A 23,314-nucleotide genomic window follows, 5' to 3' on the forward strand; every position below is an offset into this window, starting at 1 on the left:
TTACTGTATGTCTGTTTGCAGTGGTCTGGAATAAAAGTCTATTTATGAAAACTTAATCATTGTATTAGTTCCTATCATATGCTGGCTGGGGCCGACATTCATAGCTAATAGCAATAGGTGCATTTGCAACGTTACATTACTACACACACAGCACACATTACACGGTTTATACTGGGGTGCAAAAAACCAAAAACAAACAAACAAAAAATCACACCAGGCAGTGCACACATTACTGTGGCTCACTATTAAAATAGCCTTTCAAAGCCTCCCTGAGCCACATAGCTCTCCTCTGAGTTCCTCTTTAGCCCTGTATCTGGCTGCTCGAATCAGCAGACAGCCATTCCACCTCCACCCTCTACTCCACTGGAAACGTTTCCCCCTTTGTGTCACATATGATGACGCACACAGCAGGCAGCTATCACCATTGGAATATTTTTTTCACTGAGGTCTAATCTTTGCATAGATAGTGCCAGCGGCCTTTCAAACACCCAAAGACACATTCAACTTTCATCCTGCACCTGCTTAGCCTGCAGTCGTAGCACTCCTTGCTGCTATCGAGGTGGCCAGCGTGCGGTTTCATGAGCCATGGGAGTAGAGGTAGGCTGGGTCTCCCAGAATCACTATTGGCGTTTCAACATCCCCAGTGGTAATCCTCTGATCTGGAAAGAGAGTCCCTGCTTGCAGATTTCTGAACAGGCCTGTGTTCTTAAAGATGTGTGCATCATGCACCTTCCCTGACCAGACCACACTGATGTCAGTAAAACGTCCTGGTGATCCACTAGGGCTCGCAACACCATGCTGTTGATGCCCTTGCTGTTGATGTCCTGTGTGGCAAGATGGTCTGGTGCCAAAATAGAGATATGCATGCCAGCTATCACCCCACCGCAGTTCAGGAACCTCATTGCCACAGAACCATCCAGTATGCCTTGCACATTGCCCAGAGTCACAGTTCTTTGTAGCAGGACGCAATTAATGGCCCTGCACACTTGCATCACAGCAGCCCCTGCAGTGGATTTCCCTACTCCAAATTGATTCATGACTGATCGGTAGTAATCTGGCATTGCAAACTTCTACACAGCGATGGCCAATCACTTCTCCACTGTCAGAGAAGCTCTCATTTTGACGTGGCTGCGCCAGAGGGCTGGGGCGAACTCTGCACACACTTCCAGGAATGCAGCTTTCACATCCAGAAGTTCTGCAGCCACAGTTCGTCATCCCAGACCTGCACAACGATCAACCCCACCAGTCAGTGTTTGTTTCTCAGGCCCAGACCCAGCACTCCACCGTCTGCAGCTGCTCCATGAATGCCAGCAACCCCCTGGAAAAGAATGGTTTCTTTCTATGTCCCACAGCGAGCTACTTTTCCCCACTGCTCCTCTGGCCGCTCTGCAAATACTGCAGGATCAGGCAGATTGTGCTTGCAGCACTCACCACAACAGCACAAAGCTGGGCAGGATCCATGCTTCTCGCAGAGATCGTGGACGTGCGGGTTTGTGGGGCTTCGGAAAAGAGTCCTGAAATGTTATGAGGTGCAGATAACATTAGGAGATGGAGAAAACTGCATCATGGGAGACTGAAATTATGTTCCCAGTCACCCCTGCATGCACAGGTGCCAGCTTCTGATTTTTCCTAGGGGTGCTCAAACTCAGGCCCTGCCCAAACTCTACACCTTCCACCAAGCCCCCACGCCCACTCCAGCCCCACCTCTTTCTGCCCCATCCCCTCCTCTTTCTGCCCCATCCCTGCTCCTCCCCCTTCCTCCCAGCGCTTCCTGCAGGCCATGAAACAGCTGTTCCACGGTGTGCAGGAGGCACTGGGAGGGAGGGGGAGGAGTTGATTGGCAGGACCGGCGGCGGATGGGAGTGGAGGGGAGCTTGGCTGCCGGTGAGTGCTAAGCACCTGCTAATTTTTTTCCCATAGTGGGTGCCTATGCCTGCATGCCTCATTTGCCCCCATGGGGCATTGCAAACCCTTCCCCCAAAACAGCCTGTGCTAGATGGTGGCGAGTTGCACAGTGGGATACCTACCCATGGTATTGATGCAAGCACTGGCAGGTAGGACCCACACCACTGATACAAGGAGAGTAGTGTGGCTATATAAAAGCAATGTAATTACTACGGTGGCTGCACATCAACATAACTTGCGTTGACTTAATTTTGTAGCATAGACTTGCCCTAAGTCTGCAGCAGACTACTGAGGGGTGGGCTCACACCCCAGCTTGCCATGAACTGAACGTCTGTACAGACAAGCCCTTACTGTCTCTTTGCCTTACTTCCCCAAAATGTATAATGAGCATAATAGAACGTCCGTACCGCACAGGAATGCTGTGAGGATAAATACTTTAAAGGTTGTAAGATGATCAGGCACTACAGTAATATAAGTACCCAAAAGACCATATAAGTACCAAAAATACATAGCTTTCATAACTTGGACCCCTCAGAACCTGCATTTGGGTACCACAGCTGAAGAATCCTGCACAGGCCTTGATGGAGTGAGATGGCCAGCTAAGGTAGAAGTTCTACTGAAAGTCACTGGGACTTGTGCACCTAAGGGCATGCCTGCATGGTGGGGTAATGTGCACAATGCGGGGGGGTGGGGGGGGGGTGAGTGACATTAAATTGGTACATGTAGAGTTTCTCAAGGAAACTAAAGGTTTCCTAGTGTGCTTTAACATAGAGATAGGGAACCTTTAGTGCACACCAGCAGGGTCTCTATGCACCTATTCATGCCCAACATGATAGTGAACTTTAGAAATCACTCCCCCATAGTGCACAAGCGCTAAGTAATTTAGCAGCTTTTGAAATCCCACCTATAGTGCTTAGTTAGCTGTTTAACTCTGTGAGTCTCTGCCCCATTCAACTGCTATATATGAGAATCCCATCCTGAGGAATGAGAAAAGGGGAGGTACTGACCACATGCAGGACTAAGTGAGTCGCAGTGCAAAGAGTGCCTCCAACTGACAACCTCTGTTTAAGAAGCATTGGGTTTGTTTCTTAATTGAATACATTCCTAATCCCTCTCTTTTTTAAAAGGTTTTACAAAACTTTGGAAATTACATCCAAAAAGCCACATTACAAGAATATTAAGGTTGCAAAGTTAAGCATTCAAAAGTAGGAAATGCTAGAATTCAGATTGCTCACGCATAAGGAGAATGACAAAACAAAATATCTTGAAAGCTACCCATTCAGTGAACACTGTCCATCTTGAGCACCCAGTGACACTGGAGTGAAATTAATAGGCAGCAGGTTTAAAACAAACAAAAGGAAATATTTCTTCACACAACACACAGTCAACCTGTGGCACTCCTTGCCAGAGGATGTTGTGAAGGCCAAGACTATAACAAAGTTAAAAAAAGAACTAGATAAATTCATGGAGGATAGGTCCATCAATGGCTATCAGCCAGGATGGGCAGGGATGGTGTCCCTAGCCTCTGTTTACCAGAAGCTGGGAAATGGGCGACAGGGGATGGATCACTTGATGATAACCTGTTCTGTTCATTCCCTCTGGGGCACCTGGCATTGGCCACTGTCGGAAGACAGGATACTGGGCTAGATGGACCTGTGGTCTGATCCAGTGTGGCCATTCTTGTGTTCTTATGAGGTGTCACGGATCTAGGAGAGTGCCCCCTCTTGACCACTCACCAGACTCCTGTGAGTGGGTTCAAGCGCTTTAAGCCTTGGGAGTCTGAAATGAGTCCAGGCACTGCCCCTAGCTTGAGGTCCTTAGACACACTCTTGGAGCACTGATCCTCTGTCTTGCACATCCCCATTCCCAGCCCCAGTTTACCATCCAACTGCCCCATCCTTGTTACCAGTGCTGAACCGCAGACTCCCTCATAGGCTGTGTTTACACTCCCTCCCAGAACTCCGACCATGTGGATGTTCTGGACCCACAGTTTACCTCTTCAAAGGGCACATGGTAGATGAAGCATATCGCACAGGATTACTTTGCACAAGATTCTAAGACACCATTGCTCATTATGCATGAGAGCAGACGGTCCAGATCATACAGCAAACAAAGAAACATCCTGACTGATTCATTACTGCGATTTCAACAGCATTACCACTGGCATAAGAATGGAGTAACAAAAAGGTGAATCAAGCCCTATGTTCTGAGTTGATTTGACAGGTAGCTGTCTACTAGATAGAAGCAAACAGTAATTCCCACAGAAATTTTGGGTCTATAAACATAGATTTCTTTACACTGCATTAATGGAATGTTAGCTCAATAATGTAGCACCTAGACCTGTGAATACCCAAAAGATAAAGAACTACCAATTTCTGTTGGAAGAAATATAGCAGTAGGAATTTACTACCTATCACCTCACCAGGACGGTGACAGTGATGGTGAAATGCTCAGGGAGATTAGAAAGGCTACAAAAACAGAAAACCCAATAATAATGGAGGATTTCAACTAACCCCATATTGATGGGTACATGTCACCTCAAGAGGGGATGCAGAGATGAAATTTCTAAACACCGCTAATGACTGCTTCTTGGAGTAGCTAGTTCTGGAACTCATAATGAGAAAAGCAGTTCTTGATTTAGTCCTAAGGGGCACACAGGATCTGGTCCAAGAGGTGAATATATCTGAACTACTCAATAATAGTGACCATAATGTAATTAAATTTAACCTCCTTGTAAGGGGGAAATACCCTGGTAGCATTCATCTTCAAAAAGGGGAACTATACAAAGCTGAGGAAGCTAGTTAAATGGAAATTAAAAGGTTTAGTAAAAAGAGTGAAATGCCTGCAAGCTGCATGGTAAGTATTTAAAAATTCATAATAAAGGCTCAGACTAAATGTATATCCACCAAAACCAATTAAAAAAAACACAAAAACTGTAAGATGACCAACCATGGCTAAACAGAGTAAAAGAGGCAGTTAGAGTAAAACAAGATATCCTTTAAGAACTGGAAGTCAAATCCTACTGAAGAAAATAGAAAGGAGCAGAAACTCAGGTAGGTCAAATGTAAAAGTATAATTAGGCAAGCCAAAAAAATTTAAAGAGTAACAAGCAAAAGACACTAAAACTAACAGCATTTTTTTTAAACACATCAAAAGCAGGAAGCGTGCCAAACAATCCCTGGGGCCATTGGCAGACATGCCAAACCCACCCCCCACACACAAAAAAAATGCACAAATTGGGCTTGTTTTTGGCTTAATTGGCTGTGAATTGCTTGTTGGCTAGTTTTTGGCTTGTAGCTTCTTTTTTGTTTGTTTTTTGATCAGCTCCTAGCAATCAGAGGCAAGGGGAGGACGGTAAGCAGGGGAAAGGGACAAGGGTGGGGGGGGAGAAAGTTAGGGGTGCACAGCAGGTCCACCACAGTCCCAGACTGCATGCATGGGGGATCTAGTCACATAGAGTGTTAGGGTTCTTAGGGATTGGCTTGTTTTGGCCTGGTTTTGAAATGGCATTAGCTTGTTTTTTGGCTTATTGTGAAAGTCAGGGTGCTTATGTACCGCACTCAAGGAATACAAGGTTGTTGAGGAGAAGTTAAACTCTACATCAGTCTTCACTTTAGAGGATGGGAAGGAGATTCCCACACCGGAGCCATTCTTTTTAGGTGACAAATCTGAGGAACTGCCCCAGATGAGGTGTCAATAGAGGAGGTTTGGTAACAAATTGATAAATTAAACAGAAATAAGTCACTCAGACCAGAGTGCATTTACCCAAGAGTTCTGATGGAGCTCAAATATGAAATTACAGCACTACTAACTGTGGAATGTGATCTATCACTTAAATCAGCCTCTGTACCAAATACTGGAGGATAGCTAATGAGATGCCAATTTTTAAAAAACACACTAGAGGCGACCCCAGCAATTACAGGCTGGTAAACATAACTTCAGTACCAGGCAGATTGGTTGAAACTATAGCAAAGAATAAAATTGTGAGACATGTAGATGAACACGGTATGTTGGAGACGAATCAACACAGATTTTGTAAAAGGACATCATGCTTCACCAATCTATTCACATTTTTGAGGTTGCATGTCAACAAACATGTTGAGAAGGGTGATCCTCTGGATACAGTGTTTGTCGACTGTCATAAAGCCTTTGACAAGGTATCTCACTAAAGGCTCAAACAAAATAAGCAGTCATGGGATAAGAGGAAAGGTCTTCTCATAGATCAGTGACTGGTTAAAAGACAGGAAACAAAGGGTAGGAATAAATTATCAGTTTAAATGAGGGGTCTAAATTAGCTGTTACCACTCAAGAAAGATCTGTGAGTCATCATGGATAGTTCTCTGAAAACATCTGCTCCAAGTGCAGCAGCAGTCCAAAAAGCGAACAGAACATTAAGAACCATTAGGAAAGGGATAGATAATAAGACCGAAAATATAACAACGCCTCTATAGAAATCCATGGTATGCCCACACCTTGGATACTGCACACAGTTCTGGTTGCCCCATTTCAAAGAAGCTATACTAGAATTAGAAAAAGTACAGAGAATGGCAACAAAAATTATTAGGGGTACGGAACAGTTTCTGTATGAGGAGAGATTAAGAAGACTGGGACTGTTCATTTTAGAAGACAGACAACAACAGAGCGGATATGATAAAACTCTATAAAATCATGACAGGTTTCAGAGTAGCAGCAGTGTTAGTCTGTATTCGCAAAAAGAAAAGGAGGACTTGTGGCACCTTAGAGACTAGAGACAAATAAATTGGTTAGTCTCTAAGGTGCCACAAGTACTCCTTTTCTTTTTATAAAATCATGAATGGTGTGGAGAAAGTGACCACCACAGTAACCAGGGGTCACCTAATGAAATTAATAGTCAGCAGGTTTAAAACAACCATAAGGAATTATGTCTTCACACCACACAGTCAACCCGTGGAGCCCATTGCCAGGGGATGGTATGAAGGCCAAAAAGTATAGTTGGGTTCATAAAAAGTATAAGATAAGTCCCCAGAGGACAGGTTCATCGATGGCTATTAGCCAGAATGGTCAGGGATGCAACCACTTACTCTGGGTGTCCCTAAACATCTGACTGCCAGAAGCTGGGACTATTCGATAATTGCCCTGCTCTGTTCATTCCCTCAAAAGCGTCTGGCACTGGCCAGTGTCAGAAGACAGGATACTAGGCTAGATCGACCATTGGTGTGACCCAGTATGGCCATTCTTAGGTTAAGTAAATGAGTATTATTAGGGTTAGAACAATATATATTGTGCCTCAGCCGACATATGCTATGGCAAACTATAATAAAGTGTATTTTGCTCCTTGGAAGATTTTTAAGCTTGGCCTATCCCAAAATGCAATCTACATTATTTCCCTATGTATTGATCTAGACTAGGTATTTATGCTACACGTCATTGTTCTGAGCAACGTTTGACACTGGCCACATCCAGAGAGGAACTGATCACTCCCAACCCTTAGGCAGCATGGACTAATAGATAGGGCTCTGGGCTGGGAATCAGGAAGCCCAGGTTCTTCTCTGAGCTCTGCTACTGAAGTATTGTGTGACCTGGATCAAGTCACTTCACCTCTTTCTCCTCTACCTTTTGTATTCTTTGTCCATTTAGCTCTTTGAGGCAGACTGTTCCTCTTACTTTATGTCTGTAGTAAATAATCAACAACATTGACTTGCAAGTGCTCAGCACCTCTCAGGATCAGGCCCACAGCCATTTGCAAAGACTGTATACTTGATAACACCTAGCACATTTATAGCATTTGTTATTGTCAGACTGAATAACCCTCTCAAGGGTTATGTGAGCAAAGTAAATAAATATCCTAATAGCTGTTTAGAAACATGGAGTGATTTCTTAAGGCCACAAAATAAGTCAGTGGCAGAGTGAGTATCTGGATTGGACACTAGTTTCCTAGTCAGTGCCCCATGCATAAGGTATTAACAACATCAGTAAGAATAATATTTAGCACTTATATAGGGGTTTATCTTTCAGCCTTTATTCACACGAGTAAAACTTGGTCAGGCCAATAGTCCCAGTGGCTCCAATGAGACCGCTCAGGTTAGTGATATTAACTCACAAGAGGAACAGGTCCACATACTTGGTATTTTTAGAGCGTGTTCTACAAGTATTAATATTTACTAGATCAACTGTAGTAGCCAAGGTGGATTGATTTAAATCAAAATGGTTTAAATCACTGATTTTCATCATGATTTAAAATCAGCAAGCAGGAAGCTTTTATTTAAATAATCCATTTTAATTATGTTTTGCATTTGTACTTTTTAATTATTTTCCTAAACAAAGTTGATCCTCATTGGTTAGTAACTATTAAAACACGGATTTGCAATTAAATATAACCTTTACATGGGTTTGGTTCTTCTTTTTGCTAACCAGGAGGAAAGAGAGCATCTATACACATTTATTTAATCAATTATATAGCTTGACTTACATTCATTCAGATTCTTAATTTTACATTTTTATTATATTGAGAAATGCATCATTCAGCATTTTCTATTTACTAGATGGCTAATCTTTTACTTACGATTTGTGTCAAGCTGTGTTTGAATTGACATTTAAGTTCAATTAAAAATGCAAAAAGCAGCATTTTGCTTTTTTTTAATTCAATAAAGCTACCTTAAGTGTTCTGGATATAAAAGAAAAATGTATCACAACGTGGTTTGCATTTAAAATTAACTGATTTATTAAACCAAGGAAGTATTATCCTTAGTAAATTCTTTGTCGTCACTATGGCCTTCAAGATTTTAGATCTCATCCTTTCACACCTAAGCTTTTATTCATACACTGGAAGAGGAGAACAAGCTTTCCTGCTTTTGCAACTCCCAACTGGTTTCTTAATTTTGAATGAAGTAGTCTTTGAACTGAACTAGTTTAGTAAACTGAAATTCTCTCTGCACCTACAGAAGAGGATACTGCTGTCAGAAGCTGGTTTAGCTGTCAAACTCTGGTTCCAGATGCTTAGCCACTGGCTTCCTCAAATTCTGTGATTTGACATTTAAAATTTACTACCAAATTTTACCACTTAATATTATTTTGGGAATTTAATTTAAAATTATTTCATAGATTGACATGTGTTAAGGTCTAAACTTACTACAATTTCAATTTTTAAAGAGTTTTTTTAAGGAAGTGTAATATAAAGAAAATCCAATTTTTTTTATTTAAAGTGATTTTTTTTTAAATTCAACTTGCTAGTAATTCACGCTACATGTGTTTCTTCCTTCGCGTTTCAAGACAAATATGTAATGCTCTTATTAACAACAAAACAAACAAACAAAAAGGCTACTGTCCCCTTGTCATGTTCTTGGGCAAGAAAATCAGTATTGACAACTGTCATCCACAATGGAGGAGGAGAAATTTGGGAAGGAAACGAATGTTAGTGTCTGTTTTAGACTCCAACTAAGCAAGCTCTTACACAGCTGATTAATCAAACTCATCAGTAGGACTACTTAAATTAATCAGTTACGCATGTGCTAAAGTATTTGCAAGATCAGGGTCCTTATAAGAAGAGCTGAACAAAAAAAATTGGGCAAATAGTAAATTTACTGAAAAGTTCATTTCTAGGGCACCTGAACTAATCAAATAGTTTTGAAAATGTCATTTTGAAATCAACCTCAACTTGTTTGTTTGTTTTTTTTCCCCAGTTTTTCATTTCAGTTTTGATTCAAAACAAACTCCCCCACCCTCAGATTTTTCAGTTCAACCACCAAACTAAAAATATCAATTATTTGTTCAGCTCTACTTAGAAGGGATTGTTTTAAAACAAACAATGAGACAATACAGGTTTACAGTTAAGCTATTTCCCATTACACTGTCTTCTTGACACTTACAGGCAAACATTCTTATATTTTTCAGAAAACTATAATGATGTGCCTCAAGATGGGAGAGGTGAGTTTAGAATGCAGCGAGCAGCTTTCAAGAGCCAACTATCCACGTGAATGACAGACAAACAAACAAACAAAGATGACACTGCAAGATGGAGTTTGGTCAAGACATCTGACAAGAATCACCTCCTATCAACTTACAAAAACAATGTTGAAAGAGTTCAGAAAACCATCTGTAAGCAATATTTTAATTTTAGGTCAAGATTATTATTTTGAAAGGAGACATCGTATTTGATGGAAAGCTCAATACAGTGAAATACAAGTTGCTCTTGCAAGATCCAAGCCAAGGTGGACAAGGACAACAAAACAAACCTTTGGCAGATCAACTTTCTTTGCCTCCCCATCCATCAATTGCCATTTGAGCCTAATCTGTGTCAGAATAATGAATGTGAGTTATTCCAAAGTTCTCTGGTGAATATGTCACAATAGAGTAGATGCTGACATTCCCCGTCACTGTTCCCTCAATCACACCTCACAATACAAAGGGACCCCTCATCCAATCAGAGTGCAGGGTAGTAGTCATTTCAGTCCCTGATTCTGGACATTTTATTCACAGCAATGAGACTGGAATGACATCATGAAATTCTTGAGCACAACAAGTGGCCTCAACTGTACTTGCCCTCCAGAGGAGGGTACAAAAATTTTAAAAAGGACAACCTCTCCCCTTCCTCAACCTGATAGGAAATGAAAAGAAAAATCCCTCAGATTACAATAGCAATAACACCACTACTCCTCTGTTTTACAAGGCAATAATCCAATCCCCTCAGGGCGATAGTTATTCAGCAATTGATTGGTCTCATAATTTATCCCCCTCAGGAATGGGAGGATTGCTTTGCAAGCCAGAACAGCAATGGGATACTGAGTCACTGCGTGTTGCAATAGCCTGACTCTATTTTATGGTAGGGATTTAATCTGAAGACATATAAAATATATTTTATATCAGGGTGGCCAAATGTACTGACCCTCTGAGCCACATAAAATAATCTTCAGAAGTTTGAGAGCTGGGCGCACCTGCTGGGGCTCAGGGCTTCAGCAGGAGCAGGGCTGAAGCCCTGAGCCCCAGCAGACACCTCCAGCGAGACTAGAGCCCAGAGATCCCCCTCTCCGCAGGGCAGAAGCCCCTAGGCCTACCACCCTGCCGCAGGGCGGGAGCCCTGAGCTCCCCTCTCCCAGTCTGGTAGGTGGAGAACAGGGGAGGGAGGGCTCCGTGAACTGCACTTTAACTGTGCATGCGGCTCACGAACCACAGTTTGGCCACCCATTTTATATCAATCATTCCTGTGAAATTAAGTCATGCAGCAAGACATGGTTTTATACAGAGCACCTGGTGACTACAACCAAACAGAGGAATTCCTCTGGAATCACAGTACTCAACACAGCCACATTAGTGCCAGACTAATTCAGGATGGCTAATATTATTCCGACCAACACCAAATGATCTGACTGTGACTTAGCTGCATATATTTGAGAGCATCATCAATAGCAGGAACGCTTTCCATGTCTACTGAGTAACACGAAGTCTTCTGTTCAAACTTCTTTGAATTGAGAGCATTTTTCTTTTTCTACTTAACAGCTAAGGGATACATTATTACGGGACACTTTGGGCCAAGTTATGGCTACCTTGCAGAAGTGCATTAGATAGTGAAAAGGCACAGAGAGGTGTCTGTTCTGGAGAGCAGAAGCAGGGGAAGCCAGCCAATCTTGCCTGCAGCAGTCCAGTTCTGAGAGGAGGCCTGCCTGAGGAGGACGGGACATCTCCATGTCCCACCTCCTTGCATGCCAACCAGTCAATGCAAAGTATCACTGTGGGGAAGAGCATGCTATACCCAATGAAAAGGTGTAGCAAGTGCTACAGGTAAGCATGCTCCCCCTCAGCACCCTTGCAGCCATTGGACTTGCTCCTGCTCCATGCAGAAGGCCTGCAGCATCCCCTTTGTGAGGGGTACTCTGATGCCCCCCTTCTTCCCCACACGTGATTCAGTTTGTAGAGCCATACTAGAGCCTTTAAAGATGTACTGTGGTATTGTACATGGTGGCAAATGTAGTAAAGGGAGTCAATATTTTTTAAATTCTCAATTCACTTTAAACCACAGAGCTTTTAGTTTTCTAAAATAGCATTTCATGATACCATTCAAAGCACTTTAGTTGAAGCTGGGACAATAAGAGCTCCATCAAAGGGGCATTATAGAGAGTTTTCAGATACTGGTACAATACAGCATTGGGTTTTTGCAAAAATAGTATTTAGCCTGAGCAAAGGGGCTGTGCTTGCATGGAAGGGAGAATACACACAGTAGAGCTGTGAGATGGATGCCTCATTCCCAACTTGCCATAAAGGCTGGAAAAATCATGTAGCCAGAAGTAACATTGATTCTGGCCATGCCTCTGTGGGCAACATGCCTCCTTTTCTTTTCCTATCTGCCTTCGCTTGCAAAGACCAACCCCCCCTCCCCCCCGAGGTTATATCTACAACACACAGAGTCTCCTTGCACACGTTTTTGGCTACTTATTCCTTTCCCTCCATCACAGCAGTAACATAGCATTTCCACTCTTTATGGACCTGACACACACACGTAAGGTACCACAGGATCAAGTCTACCGAAGTTTGGGAACGATTTGTTACAAACAGGAATAGTAAGAGAGGCACTTAGCACTTCCAAGGATCAGGCCTGCTGATCCTCTGAGAATTGCAGGGTTCTTAGACCAGCACACTCTGTTACGCATCGTTCACTGGGTGATGCCTACCTCAGCACAACAGGCTGAATTAAGGATGGAATGTCAGACTTCAAAGCCAACTTAGAAATCAAACTTCTCCGTAATATTTTAACGACTATATTACTACAAGAAGCATGTGTGCTTACTGTCAATGAAAGACGAGAGAAAAGTTATTTCACTATTTTTTCCAGTTTGTTTTCTTTACAGGCCTGCCTGCACTTTGGGCTTCTCTAAACTTGAAATACTAGTGCAGCGCTGCAGCCGTGCCGCTGTAGTTCTGCAGAGCAGACACTACCGAATTCGACGGGAGGGGATGTCCTGTCAGCCAGAGTTAATCCACCTGCCCAAGAAGCCGTAGCTAGGTTGATGGAAGAATTCTTCCGTTGACCTAGCACTGTCTACATCATGGGTTAGGTTGGCTTAACTAGATTGCTCGAGGGTACGGATTTTTCAGACCCCTGAGCCACTTCGCTAGGTCACCCTAACTTTTTAAGTGTAGACCAGACCTTTGTATGTAATCAGTTTCTCTGTTTCTCCTGTAGAGGCAATTTCCCCTTTCATTTGTCTGGATCTTTCATGCAATGAGAGTGAGACTGTTAAAGAACAGAAGAATAGGATCGTAAAAATCACAAAAGCTGGCCAAGGGACGCAGGAGTGAGTGAGCCTTAGAACTCACTTCTCTTAAATTAATAGTTTTCAGATTTTTGGTGTCCCTTTAATTGTAGCAGTCTCGAGTTTTGTCCATTCAGGTCTCAATTTTAGTAATAGTGAAACAAATGTGTCAGATACCAATAGCAGTTTCCAAACTTCAGCTGATTGATTTTAACCTTGCATAACATAAAATGGATTCTCTGGGCTAGACTCTGATCTTGAGCACCATTTTACCCCAGGGTAACTCCATTTACTTCAATGGAGTCACTCTGGACTTACAACAGGGTGAGAATCAGGCCCACAGCGAATATTATCCATTAAAATAAATGACTATTTTCTGCAACTCGGCAACTTTACAATCAACAGAATTGTTTCCTGTACATAGTCATTCAAATGGTCTCCTTCAGAACAAGAAAAGCAAACTCTTCCTAAGTATTGTTTAGAACTACCTATTTTTATTGTGAGGTTATTGCCACCATAGAGATCTTTGTAAAAAGCTTGTGTTCATGAAGGAATTTGTACTAGATACTGGTTTGTGTGTCTTACTGGATTTTGTAAGGGTTTTTTCCCTTTGGGAATTGTGTGTTATTAATGAGCAGTTTTATGCTTTATTTCTGGTATGTGTACACATTGTAAGTGATGTGCTTTTTTTTTTTTTAAATCTCTGTACAGACAGATTGATATTCGGTAGATACTCACTGGCTGAAGTTTTCATATTGCCTACAAATTTACACATGTGGATAAATCCATATCATAACAGAGGAACAACAGTTCATCTAGCATCAGTTAAAAAAACCAGCTTATAGCCTATATATTGTACTTGAACATTGGATCTTGACTAAAACGAGTATTAGTTCAGCCTTAATCTAAAACAAAACACATGTATCACAGGTAAATTTCCCCCCACTGTCCCCATCTTTCGTATTCTGAAGTGTTCGAAAAGCAATGACTAGGTAAACAATATCTGTAATATATCAGCCATCATCAAATAAGGCTGTGCTCCAACAGTTCTCTACTTTTAGCTAGTGTAAAATGATTACAGCAAAAGCAAAATAAATTACACCAAATTCTACATTTACTTTTACCTTAAGAGCCTGATTCACTCAGCACTTCTAAGGTGACCAGATGTCTCGTTTTCGAGCAGAATACCCGGTGGAAAAGGGACCCTGGTGGCTCTGGTCAGCATCGCCGACTGGGCCATTAAAAATCCATGGGCCATTAAAAGTCCGGTCGGCGGTTCTGCGGAGCTAAGGCAGGCTAGTCCCTACCTGTCCTGGCTCTACACTGCACCCCGGAAGAGCCAGCAGATCTGGCTTCTACGCAGGGAGCCATGGGGCTCCACGCACTACCCCCACCCCGAGCACCAGCTCCACACTCCCATTGGCCGAGAACCACAGCCAACAGTAGCTGTGGGGGCTGTACCCATGGGCAAGAACAGCACGCAGAGCCGCCTGCTGTCCCTCCACCTAGGATCTGAACCTGCAGTGCTGGCTGCATCCAGGGAGCAGCGCAGACTCAGGACAGGTAGGAAGACTGCCTTAGCCCCCGCGCTGCACCGTGGACCGGGAGCCACCAGAGGTAATCCTGCACCCCAACCCCCTGCCCCATCCCTGAACCCCCTCCCAAACCCAGAGCCCCCTCCTGTACTCCAATCCCCTCATTCCCAGCCCCACCCCACAGCCTACACCTCCAAATGGAGCCCTCACCCCCCTGCACCCCAACCCACTTCCCTGGCCCAGAGCCCCCTCCCACACTCTGAACCCCTCTGCCCTACCTCCCAAACCCAGCAGCCCCCTCCTGCATCCCAAGGCCCTAATCTTCAGTCCAAACCCTGCACCCACAGATGGGAGCCCTCACTCCCTGCCCCAGCCCAGAGCCTCCTCCCAAACCCTGAACCCCTCTGCCCCACCCCCCAGCCTGGAGCCCCCTCCTGCACCCCAAACCCCCATCCCTGGCCCTATCCCAGAGCCCACACCCTAATCCCCGCCCCAGCCCAGAGCCTCCTCCTGCACCCTGAACCCCTCATTTCTGGCCTCACCCCCTCCCACACCCCAACCTACTGAAAGTGAGTGAGGATGGGGGAGAGCGAGCCACTGAGGGAGGGGGAATGTAGTGAGCAGGAGGCAGGGCCTCAGGGAAGGGCTGGGGTAGGGTGCTCAGTTTTGTGCAATTAGAAAGTTGGCAAACCTAAGCACTTCTAAGGATCAGGTCCACAATATGTTGGCTTTTGTTCAAAAAAAAAAGAAAAAAAAAGTATTTTGTTTATGCCCTTTCCTATGTAATAACATGGGGCACAAAATCACCTTAGTATGGAAGTGACTAATCCCATCCTATCCCTTTGAAAATGGACTTCTGCCCTTCTTAATGTGTATGGCGTTGTTCATACTCTGAAGGCTTTATTCCTTGTCTCTAACTTACTTTACAAATTCTCTATCATTTTATGTTTCATTAAAATGATGTGTGTCTGACTTCCTAGTAATTAAATACTATTGTATAAAATAAGACAAAAGAAATTAGTAAAAAAGTCCAGGCCTTGTGTCACATTTATTCATCCTTTATACTTGGTATTGATTGCACTAAAGAAACAGGAGTCCAACAGTTTGGCCTGTTGATCTCAAAGTGTACTTAAGCTTATTGGAGTGGCTGTTCTAAATAAGTAAGTTTTTATTATGGCTGTAATTTTTGAGGAGTCTCCTCATAAAGAAAATTGTGAGGTTAGTAAGTGGCATATTAAAGTACACTTCAAACAGATTTTGAAGCCAGTTATTCAATTCTATTTAGCAACCAAGCTGGTACACAAAAGTTAGAATAACTCAAAACACAATTAACCTGGAGTAACTCCTTCATAAGCCTTGCAAACACTATTGTATAAATCTCCAATACTTTTCATTCATAAATAGTACAATATGAACACTAGAAGACACTGCAATCACATATTTTAAGTCTACAGTCAAATTTTAAGTTCTCTAATTACAATTCTAGGGTTACAGTGTTTTTCTCATTTTTGTTAATACACTGAAAATATCACTTACATGCCAACTGATGTTTAAATTCAATATGTGCAAGTGTTCTATAATTTACTAATCTAGTTTTGGATTTACTCATGTCTTATTGTTTGCTAAATATTCTGACTTCATATAATGAATCGTGTGGTCTTTCTGAAATGATAGCCAGGAAGACAAAAAAAGCCAAAAAATATGTTTCACACTGCTATTGAACTGCTTTTGTCTTTATATACAGTAGTTTTTAAAAAGATGTCTTTAGGGTTTAATAAGTGAGTGTAATGTAAAATAATCCCTGTAATAAAATTTGCTTTAATGTTTCCAAACAGTCTACAGTAGCTTGGAAGGTTTTTATTTCCATCCCAGTCTGCAGATTAAAAAAATCTTCCTTTCCCATAGGTAGTCAAATCCGATGTCAACCATTCATCTAAAATTTGTATGAAAATAAGTGAAAAGAAAAAGGAAATTCAAACGTAAGGCTGCTTTAAAGTCACTCTCTCACCCTCAGAGACATGGGCACTGCCACACTGGTTCAAACCAGTGGTCCATTTGGATAGTACTAGAGCTGATTTGAGTTTTTCAACAAAACTTTTTCTGGTGGTGCTAGAGGAAGAAAAGCTGCATGTGGCTCAAAAGCTTGTCTCTCTCCCCAACAGAAGTTGGTCCAATAAAAGATCGCACCTCATCCACCTTGTCTCCCTAATATCCTGGGACAAACACAGCTACAGGTACACAGCATACAGAACTAGTAAGAACATTTTTGATGAAATCTCAAACCCTAAACATTTTGCAGAAACTTATCCTTCCTGGGATGTAGGAAACAGCCCAGGTTCCAGTCTCTGCTCTGCCTGATCCAAAGCAGAGTTTTTCATCCCAGATCACTCTGAATCAGACAGAGCAGGGATTGGAACCTGGGTTGTTTCCCATATCCCCAGCCAGTGCTCTACCCACTAGGCTACATGGTGAGAGTCAGAAAGACAGACGGACATGACCCAAAAAAGCTTTTCAACTCAGGAAGGGTGAGGTTTTGGTCTGAAAAAACAGACATTTGACATGATTCTATTTTGCAAAAACATCTGCACTGGAATGAAAACAAAATTTCAAAACCTTGAAAGTTGCCACAAAACAAAATTGCCATTCTCCACACCGTTCTGATAAGCCCCTGCTCTAACGGGGCTTGAATGAGCCATGTGAGCGCTGCATAAATGGTGGGTTTCAGCCTACTCCAGGGAATTAGGAGCACTATTCCCAAACAGAGGAAAAAAACCCTCTCAAAAGTCTCACATGAGAACAAATTTTCACATCATAACGCAAACTCCTCAAAACACAGGAGTCACCTCAGATATGAAAACCCAGGATTTCACCATAACATTGTAGCCAATACAGTCTTCAGCAGGCTTGCACGTACTCACAAAATTCAGACGCCCTCACATGGCCACACTTACTTGTAGGAAAGCCCTATATATTAGGTAGTGAGCACCATTTGAAGCTCACCATTTGCCCTCCTTAGACTAACACACACTACAGTATCATAGTTATGTATTAGCTAGCATCTATCAAGCAGAGCCTTTAGTAGGAACCACTGAAAAATATACACAACCCCAAATTCATCATTGCACCAAGGATGAGGGAGGTACTAAGGACTTGGGCCCTTCCCTCCAGTTTGGGGGTGATGTGCACTCCAAGGGATGAAGAGAAGGAGCAGTCCCTGTGTTCCTGGGAAGACAGTGACTACAGTGGTCTCTTGATCTTGTACACATCGTGTATAGGATCAGAGTGAGACCATCTGTGCCCTGTCTGCTCTCCACCCCCACAAACTGCACCGACGAAAGGACAAAAGGACAATCTGTCCCTGAGGACAGAAATACTGGGGTTTCCAGTTACCACTCCATGTCAGTGCTATGTTTTTAATAGTGCCCACAGAGGGGAAGTCATGGGAACCAACTCAAAGTCTCCAACCAAGCCTAAGGACATGAACATTCAGTCAACCAGACTGAATGGGGATAAGCTCTGAGTCACAAGCAGGGACACTGGCTCCATTTCTTGACAGCATCCAGAATGTTACAGATAGTGTCCCTGTGCAGATAAAAGGAACGCATGCCCACGCATCCAGTCCCTAATGATGAAACGCACCACTAAGAGCAACAAGCACAGGCAGATCCACCTCAGCAGACTGCAGAAGGAACCATTTTGAGGATAAGAAAGAGGCCGTGTGATTAGAAAGTCATCGAGGGTCAGAGATACTTATTACTGACAGCTTCCAACAGCCCTTCCACCCTAGATGTCACTTTGGGCAAGTTTTGTTAATTGGCTGAATTTGTTAAGGATTGTTATTTTCAGTTAATAGGTTTGATTTTATTTCCAATTTCCCCTTCCTCTCCCCTCCCAAAAAGGGAAGATTTAACAATATTTAGTAAAGTCAGTGGACACTGACAGCTGTCATAAAATGGGGCTGTTAACCATCTGCAATTGACCCATAGCATGCAGCGGGGGCCAGGAAACAGATCCATCTCTTCAAAAACAAACCTCCACCCCAAAAAGCCCACCGTCCCATGACACACACACACCGGCCCACCAAAACAAATCCGACACCCTCCCCCCAAAAAGGCCACTCCTAACATGTATTTACTACTTTATCAAATGCTTGACTAAGACTTGACTGTAACACTGGATTTTAACATGGGGAGATCTACAGTGGGTTTCATGCCTTTCAACACCACGTATGCCAAATGGAAGCCGTTCCTCTTCCCTTTTTCTCCCCTCCCCCTCCCACACCATTGGCCTGTCTGGTGTCTCTTGTCTAATGTTGCTTGCACACTCCTGGAGGTATGGAATGTGCCTTATCTCCATAAAGCATCAGAAGTTTACAATGCTATATAAATGCTTTAGAATAGGTAGAATACAGTATAAAATAAATATTCATACAATGACCTATATGCTGTTTCAGCAATACACCTACCAGGTAACATGCTGTAGTAAAAGCTGAAAGCTATATTTTTAAAGAGAACAGGAAGAATTATTGCAATTATGTGTGTTCTTCCCATAACACTGATCCTTCCTATCGCTTTCATACCTGTATACAGTATCTCAAAAATAAAAGGATCCATTTTAATTGTTAATATTTGACATTTACTTCTTAGTTTATTATTTGTATTTCAGTAGTACCTAGATGCTCCAGCCAGATCCCATTATGCTAAGTGTTCGGAAGACAAAGCAGTCCCTATTCCCCTTACCTCAGGTTCTGTAGTACGAGTGCATTTGCATTTCTGAAAGCTGAAGAATTTAAAAGGCAAATGATAGAGCATTGTTACTGATAATTCAACAGAGTCATTATTGTGTATGGCCTTACTATTAACTGAACCCCAGTGTTTTCAGCATAGTGCAAAATGACAGAATATTTAGATTCAAAATTACGTGGTCAACATTAATGATTTCAAAGTGTGTGAAATGGCTTTAAATGGGAACTGATAAGATATTTATTACACTAAAGAATTTAAAAACAGAATTTGCTCACCACAACTGGATGCAGTGAGTCTTTGTCTGGGTGACAAGAACAAAAGGGGTTGTTGCCCCTTTAAGGGTTCCCACTGCCCTGGGTTACAAGGGGAAGGCACAAGGGGGCAAAACCAGAGTGGAGCAAGAGGGAGCCAGAAGCCCTTGTCAAGTGGGAGCAGAGACATACCAGGCACACCACATGTCTGTGTTTATATGCTCCAGACGGACTCTTCTTTGACCACTGACTAGAAGCTGGTGCCTCTTTGAGGCAGGTGTCCTGCACAGATACTTGTTCTATAAGGGACCCGGTTCCCTGAAAATGCAGAGCTAGAAGGCTACTTAAGGGAAGGCCTCTCCTGAGGAAGCTGGTTGGCACCCTAACATCTGCTATAGTGGGGAAGAACCCCCCCCCCGCCTTCTTCCAGCCTCCCTCTCCCCATATGAGGGGAGAGTGGCGGGTTCCCAGAAACAGGCTGGCTGGGACCAAGTTGGGAAGGCCCAGGACTGACTGCAATCCTCCCACATCGGTGGAAACGATTAAGGAAAGACCGATGGCCCGCACTGTATGCTTTATTGCTGGGTATTCCCAGGTAAGTTAATAAATTTGTGGCCTAATTAAACCAGGCACATAGAAAAACAGATAAGTTGCTATGGAGCCAGGACAATGAGGAGGCACTGCTACTCATAATTCATCAGAGTCATTGTGTGTGTTGTGGCCTTAATATTTCCCAAACCCCACTGTTTTCAGGATATTGCAAAATCAAGGAATATTCAAGATCATGTGAACAACATTAGGGATTTTAAATAAGTACTGTATTTAGAGCAAGTGAAATGTCTTACAATGCTTCTTAAAGTGTCCTACTGAAAATAGTGCAGTGCTACTGATTGACAAATTAATTATACTGGTAAAACCTAACTGCCTCTACCCAGTCATTATCCCTAAAATCATAAATAAACAAAAGCATCAAAGTTGGGCCTTTTAATTGAGAGTTCCTTTTATTTCTACTAGAAAGGAAAGATTATTCCGATTGGTTTATTAAGCCACAAATACTGCAGGACAGAGATGAAAGGAATTTCAGCTTTCAGATCCACTTCCAAGAAAATAAAATAGTCATGCTTAAGTCTAAGGACCAAAATTTTAACTCTGTGTTTTGATAATTCAACAGTTTTATGCTATATGAAACAAAGTCTTTATTTTTAACAAATGTTCAATTTAACATTAATCACGTGCAATCTCTTCATCATTAGTATTTATATGTAACGTAGTTTTGGTAGTAAAGTGCAAAAACTTAAAAATAAAATTAAAGAGAGGGAAAATAATCTATTTTTCAAGAACCTTACCATAACCTTTTACCATCAGACAGATGGAGTCAATTTTTTAAAATCTTTTTCAAAACAAGCTAAGATGCAATACTGGAAACTCACTAGGATTCATTACTGTATTGCATTAGAGATAGTCGTATGGTGAAACACTTTTCAAACTAGAAGAGAGTCTTCTTTCAGAGGTTGTCAATGGTGCTCACTAATTGGCTACAGTGATCACTAATGATTAACATTACAGCTCGTCAAACTCCTCATGGCAAACTAACTATGTCCCATTTTTTGCAAATTGCCAATTGCATAACCTTGGTAACAAGCACGGCTTTGAATCTTCATTACTCGGAATTTGCTATGTGAGTTGTGAAATTGATGGTCACTCGAGTCATATGGTGTGGTTTCTCTTCCCTCATTGGATAACCTTTTAAATCCTTCCTCCAAAGAGGCACAGCATGACTATTATGAAGGACAATTAAGTCTTCTCCTTTCCCCTTTTGGAGAACCACATGGACACCCCCAGATTTTAAAATGGGTGGGCTCCCAACAGGAGGGCTTCTCTGGTCGGTATAGGTATTCCATATCCCCAAGAGGCAGCAGCTACGTCAACAAGAGAAGCCCTCCCATTGACATAGTGCTATCTACACGGGGGTTGGGGGGGGGGTCAGGTCAGTATAACTGTGTTGCTCAGCGGTGTGGACTTTACTAACTTATAATTACTTTTCTTGGGAGTATGGAATGTAAACCAAGCCTTTATTTGGCTCATTTAATTCCCTGAGTTCTAGGGCTCTGGCCAGGGGGCTCTGGGTTTTCTGGGGCTGAGTTTGAGCTGCTATTTACTATTCCTATAGATACTCTGTATTTTCCTCCACCTGCTGCTGGCGTTTAGCTATATGCCATCTAAAACCCACTGCCAACACCTTTCCACTCCTCTGCAGGAGTTGCTCACCCACTACGTGTTTCTGCTTTCTTCCATTCGTGGCCTGCTCCTGGTGAGTACATCCCTGCCTTTAATCACCTACCAGTCCAATATATGAACATACTCAGTGATCAGCCCACAGCCACCTTGCTGCTGTCACAAGCCTCTTCCTCCTGGATTTGCAGTTGTGCTTGCTGTCCCCTATTTCTCCCAGGCTGGGAACCTCTTTCCCTTTCTGCAACCCTCAGCCTCCAGCTGGTTGGCACCAATATGTTAACAGGACTGTATGTTCACGCGCCATGCATAATGGATATTCCATAAGGCAGTCCAGCCAAACACCCAGCCTCAATATCAGTCACACTGGAGACACTTTTGTCCCCATGTTGTGGGGCTGAAACTTGTTCTAAATATCCCCAGACAAGAAACATTTGCGTTATTTGAGCATCGCCCCCTCCCCTCTTCATTGCTGCTCACACCAAGTGACCACTCTGTTGTACTTATTTGGTTCATTGGAAAGTCACACTCCTATTCTCCTCCTGCTTCCTGACACCATCACCCTAAAACACAAAGCCAGAATATTTAGGCTGGGTGAGTGAAAGCTTCCAGTATGAATACACTCAATCTCACATGAATTTACACATTCATGCAGGAATAAGAGTAACCCCCCTCCAAATGTTAATGTAAACAAAACCTGGCTACATGGATGTTTACAGAAAAGGCAAACAAAAGCCAGTACCAATGTGGCTGGATCAACAATTCGCCCCCACCCCCACTCACCATTCACCTCGTCTCTCTAACCAACATAAACTACTCACTGCACAGGTTTCTAACCCATGCTGCATTTCTAACCACTGGCAACAAAGAGCCCAAGTCTGACCAATATCGTGGACTGTACCTTAATGGGGGACACCAATTCATGAGCTTCACCAGGCTCGTGACATTAGATCAGAATAGCCCCATGAGCCAAATACAGCAACTTTCCCGTAACTCAGATACTACTGTGATGCAGGCCTAGGGTTAGATTCTATAGACAGATTTGTAGATTATAGACCCACTAGTGCAGCTCTTGTGATTTAATCATGAGTCTCCCGCTATTTGGTGTTTTTTCCTTTGAGCCCCAGCTCCTGAAACAATGAGAATCTCAATTTTCATTAAAAAAAACAAACAAAAAAAAAACAAACACGTTTCTATCCCTCATGATTTTGAAGAAAAGATTGGAAATGTGAACGCTAAAGGCTCAAAAGCCAGAAGACACAAAAATCCTCAAAGAAACTCCCAAAATATATATTTTAAAGACATCACAATCTTTTGGAACCTGGTGTTTGAATGCTTGGGCTCAGCAATGTTTGTACAGCACCTAGGACAATGAGAATTTGACCGGGTTGGCATCAAGGGGGTCCGCTTTGACTTTATGCTAT

At 42.7% G+C, this 23,314-nt stretch overlaps 1 protein-coding gene and 1 long non-coding RNA gene across 2 annotated transcripts in view; one reads left to right on the top strand and one right to left on the bottom strand.

Annotated features, from left to right (window-relative positions):
- Positions 1-14,245, top strand: part of SHISAL1 (shisa like 1) — a 283,823-nt gene extending 269,578 nt beyond the window's left edge. Inside the window, exon 5 of the mRNA XM_007061762.4 lies at positions 9,775-14,245. Within this exon, the coding sequence (XP_007061824.2) occupies position 9,775 (1 nt within the window). The 3' untranslated portion in view covers positions 9,776-14,245. The remainder of the gene's footprint in view (positions 1-9,774) is intronic.
- The window catches only part of LOC122464028, a 143,853-nt gene that overhangs the window by 59,008 nt on the left and 61,531 nt on the right, over positions 1-23,314 (bottom strand). The window lies entirely within an intron of this gene.

The sequence above is a fragment of the Chelonia mydas genome, chromosome 1, assembly GCF_015237465.2.
Source record: "Chelonia mydas isolate rCheMyd1 chromosome 1, rCheMyd1.pri.v2, whole genome shotgun sequence".
NCBI lineage: Eukaryota > Metazoa > Chordata > Testudines > Cheloniidae > Chelonia > Chelonia mydas.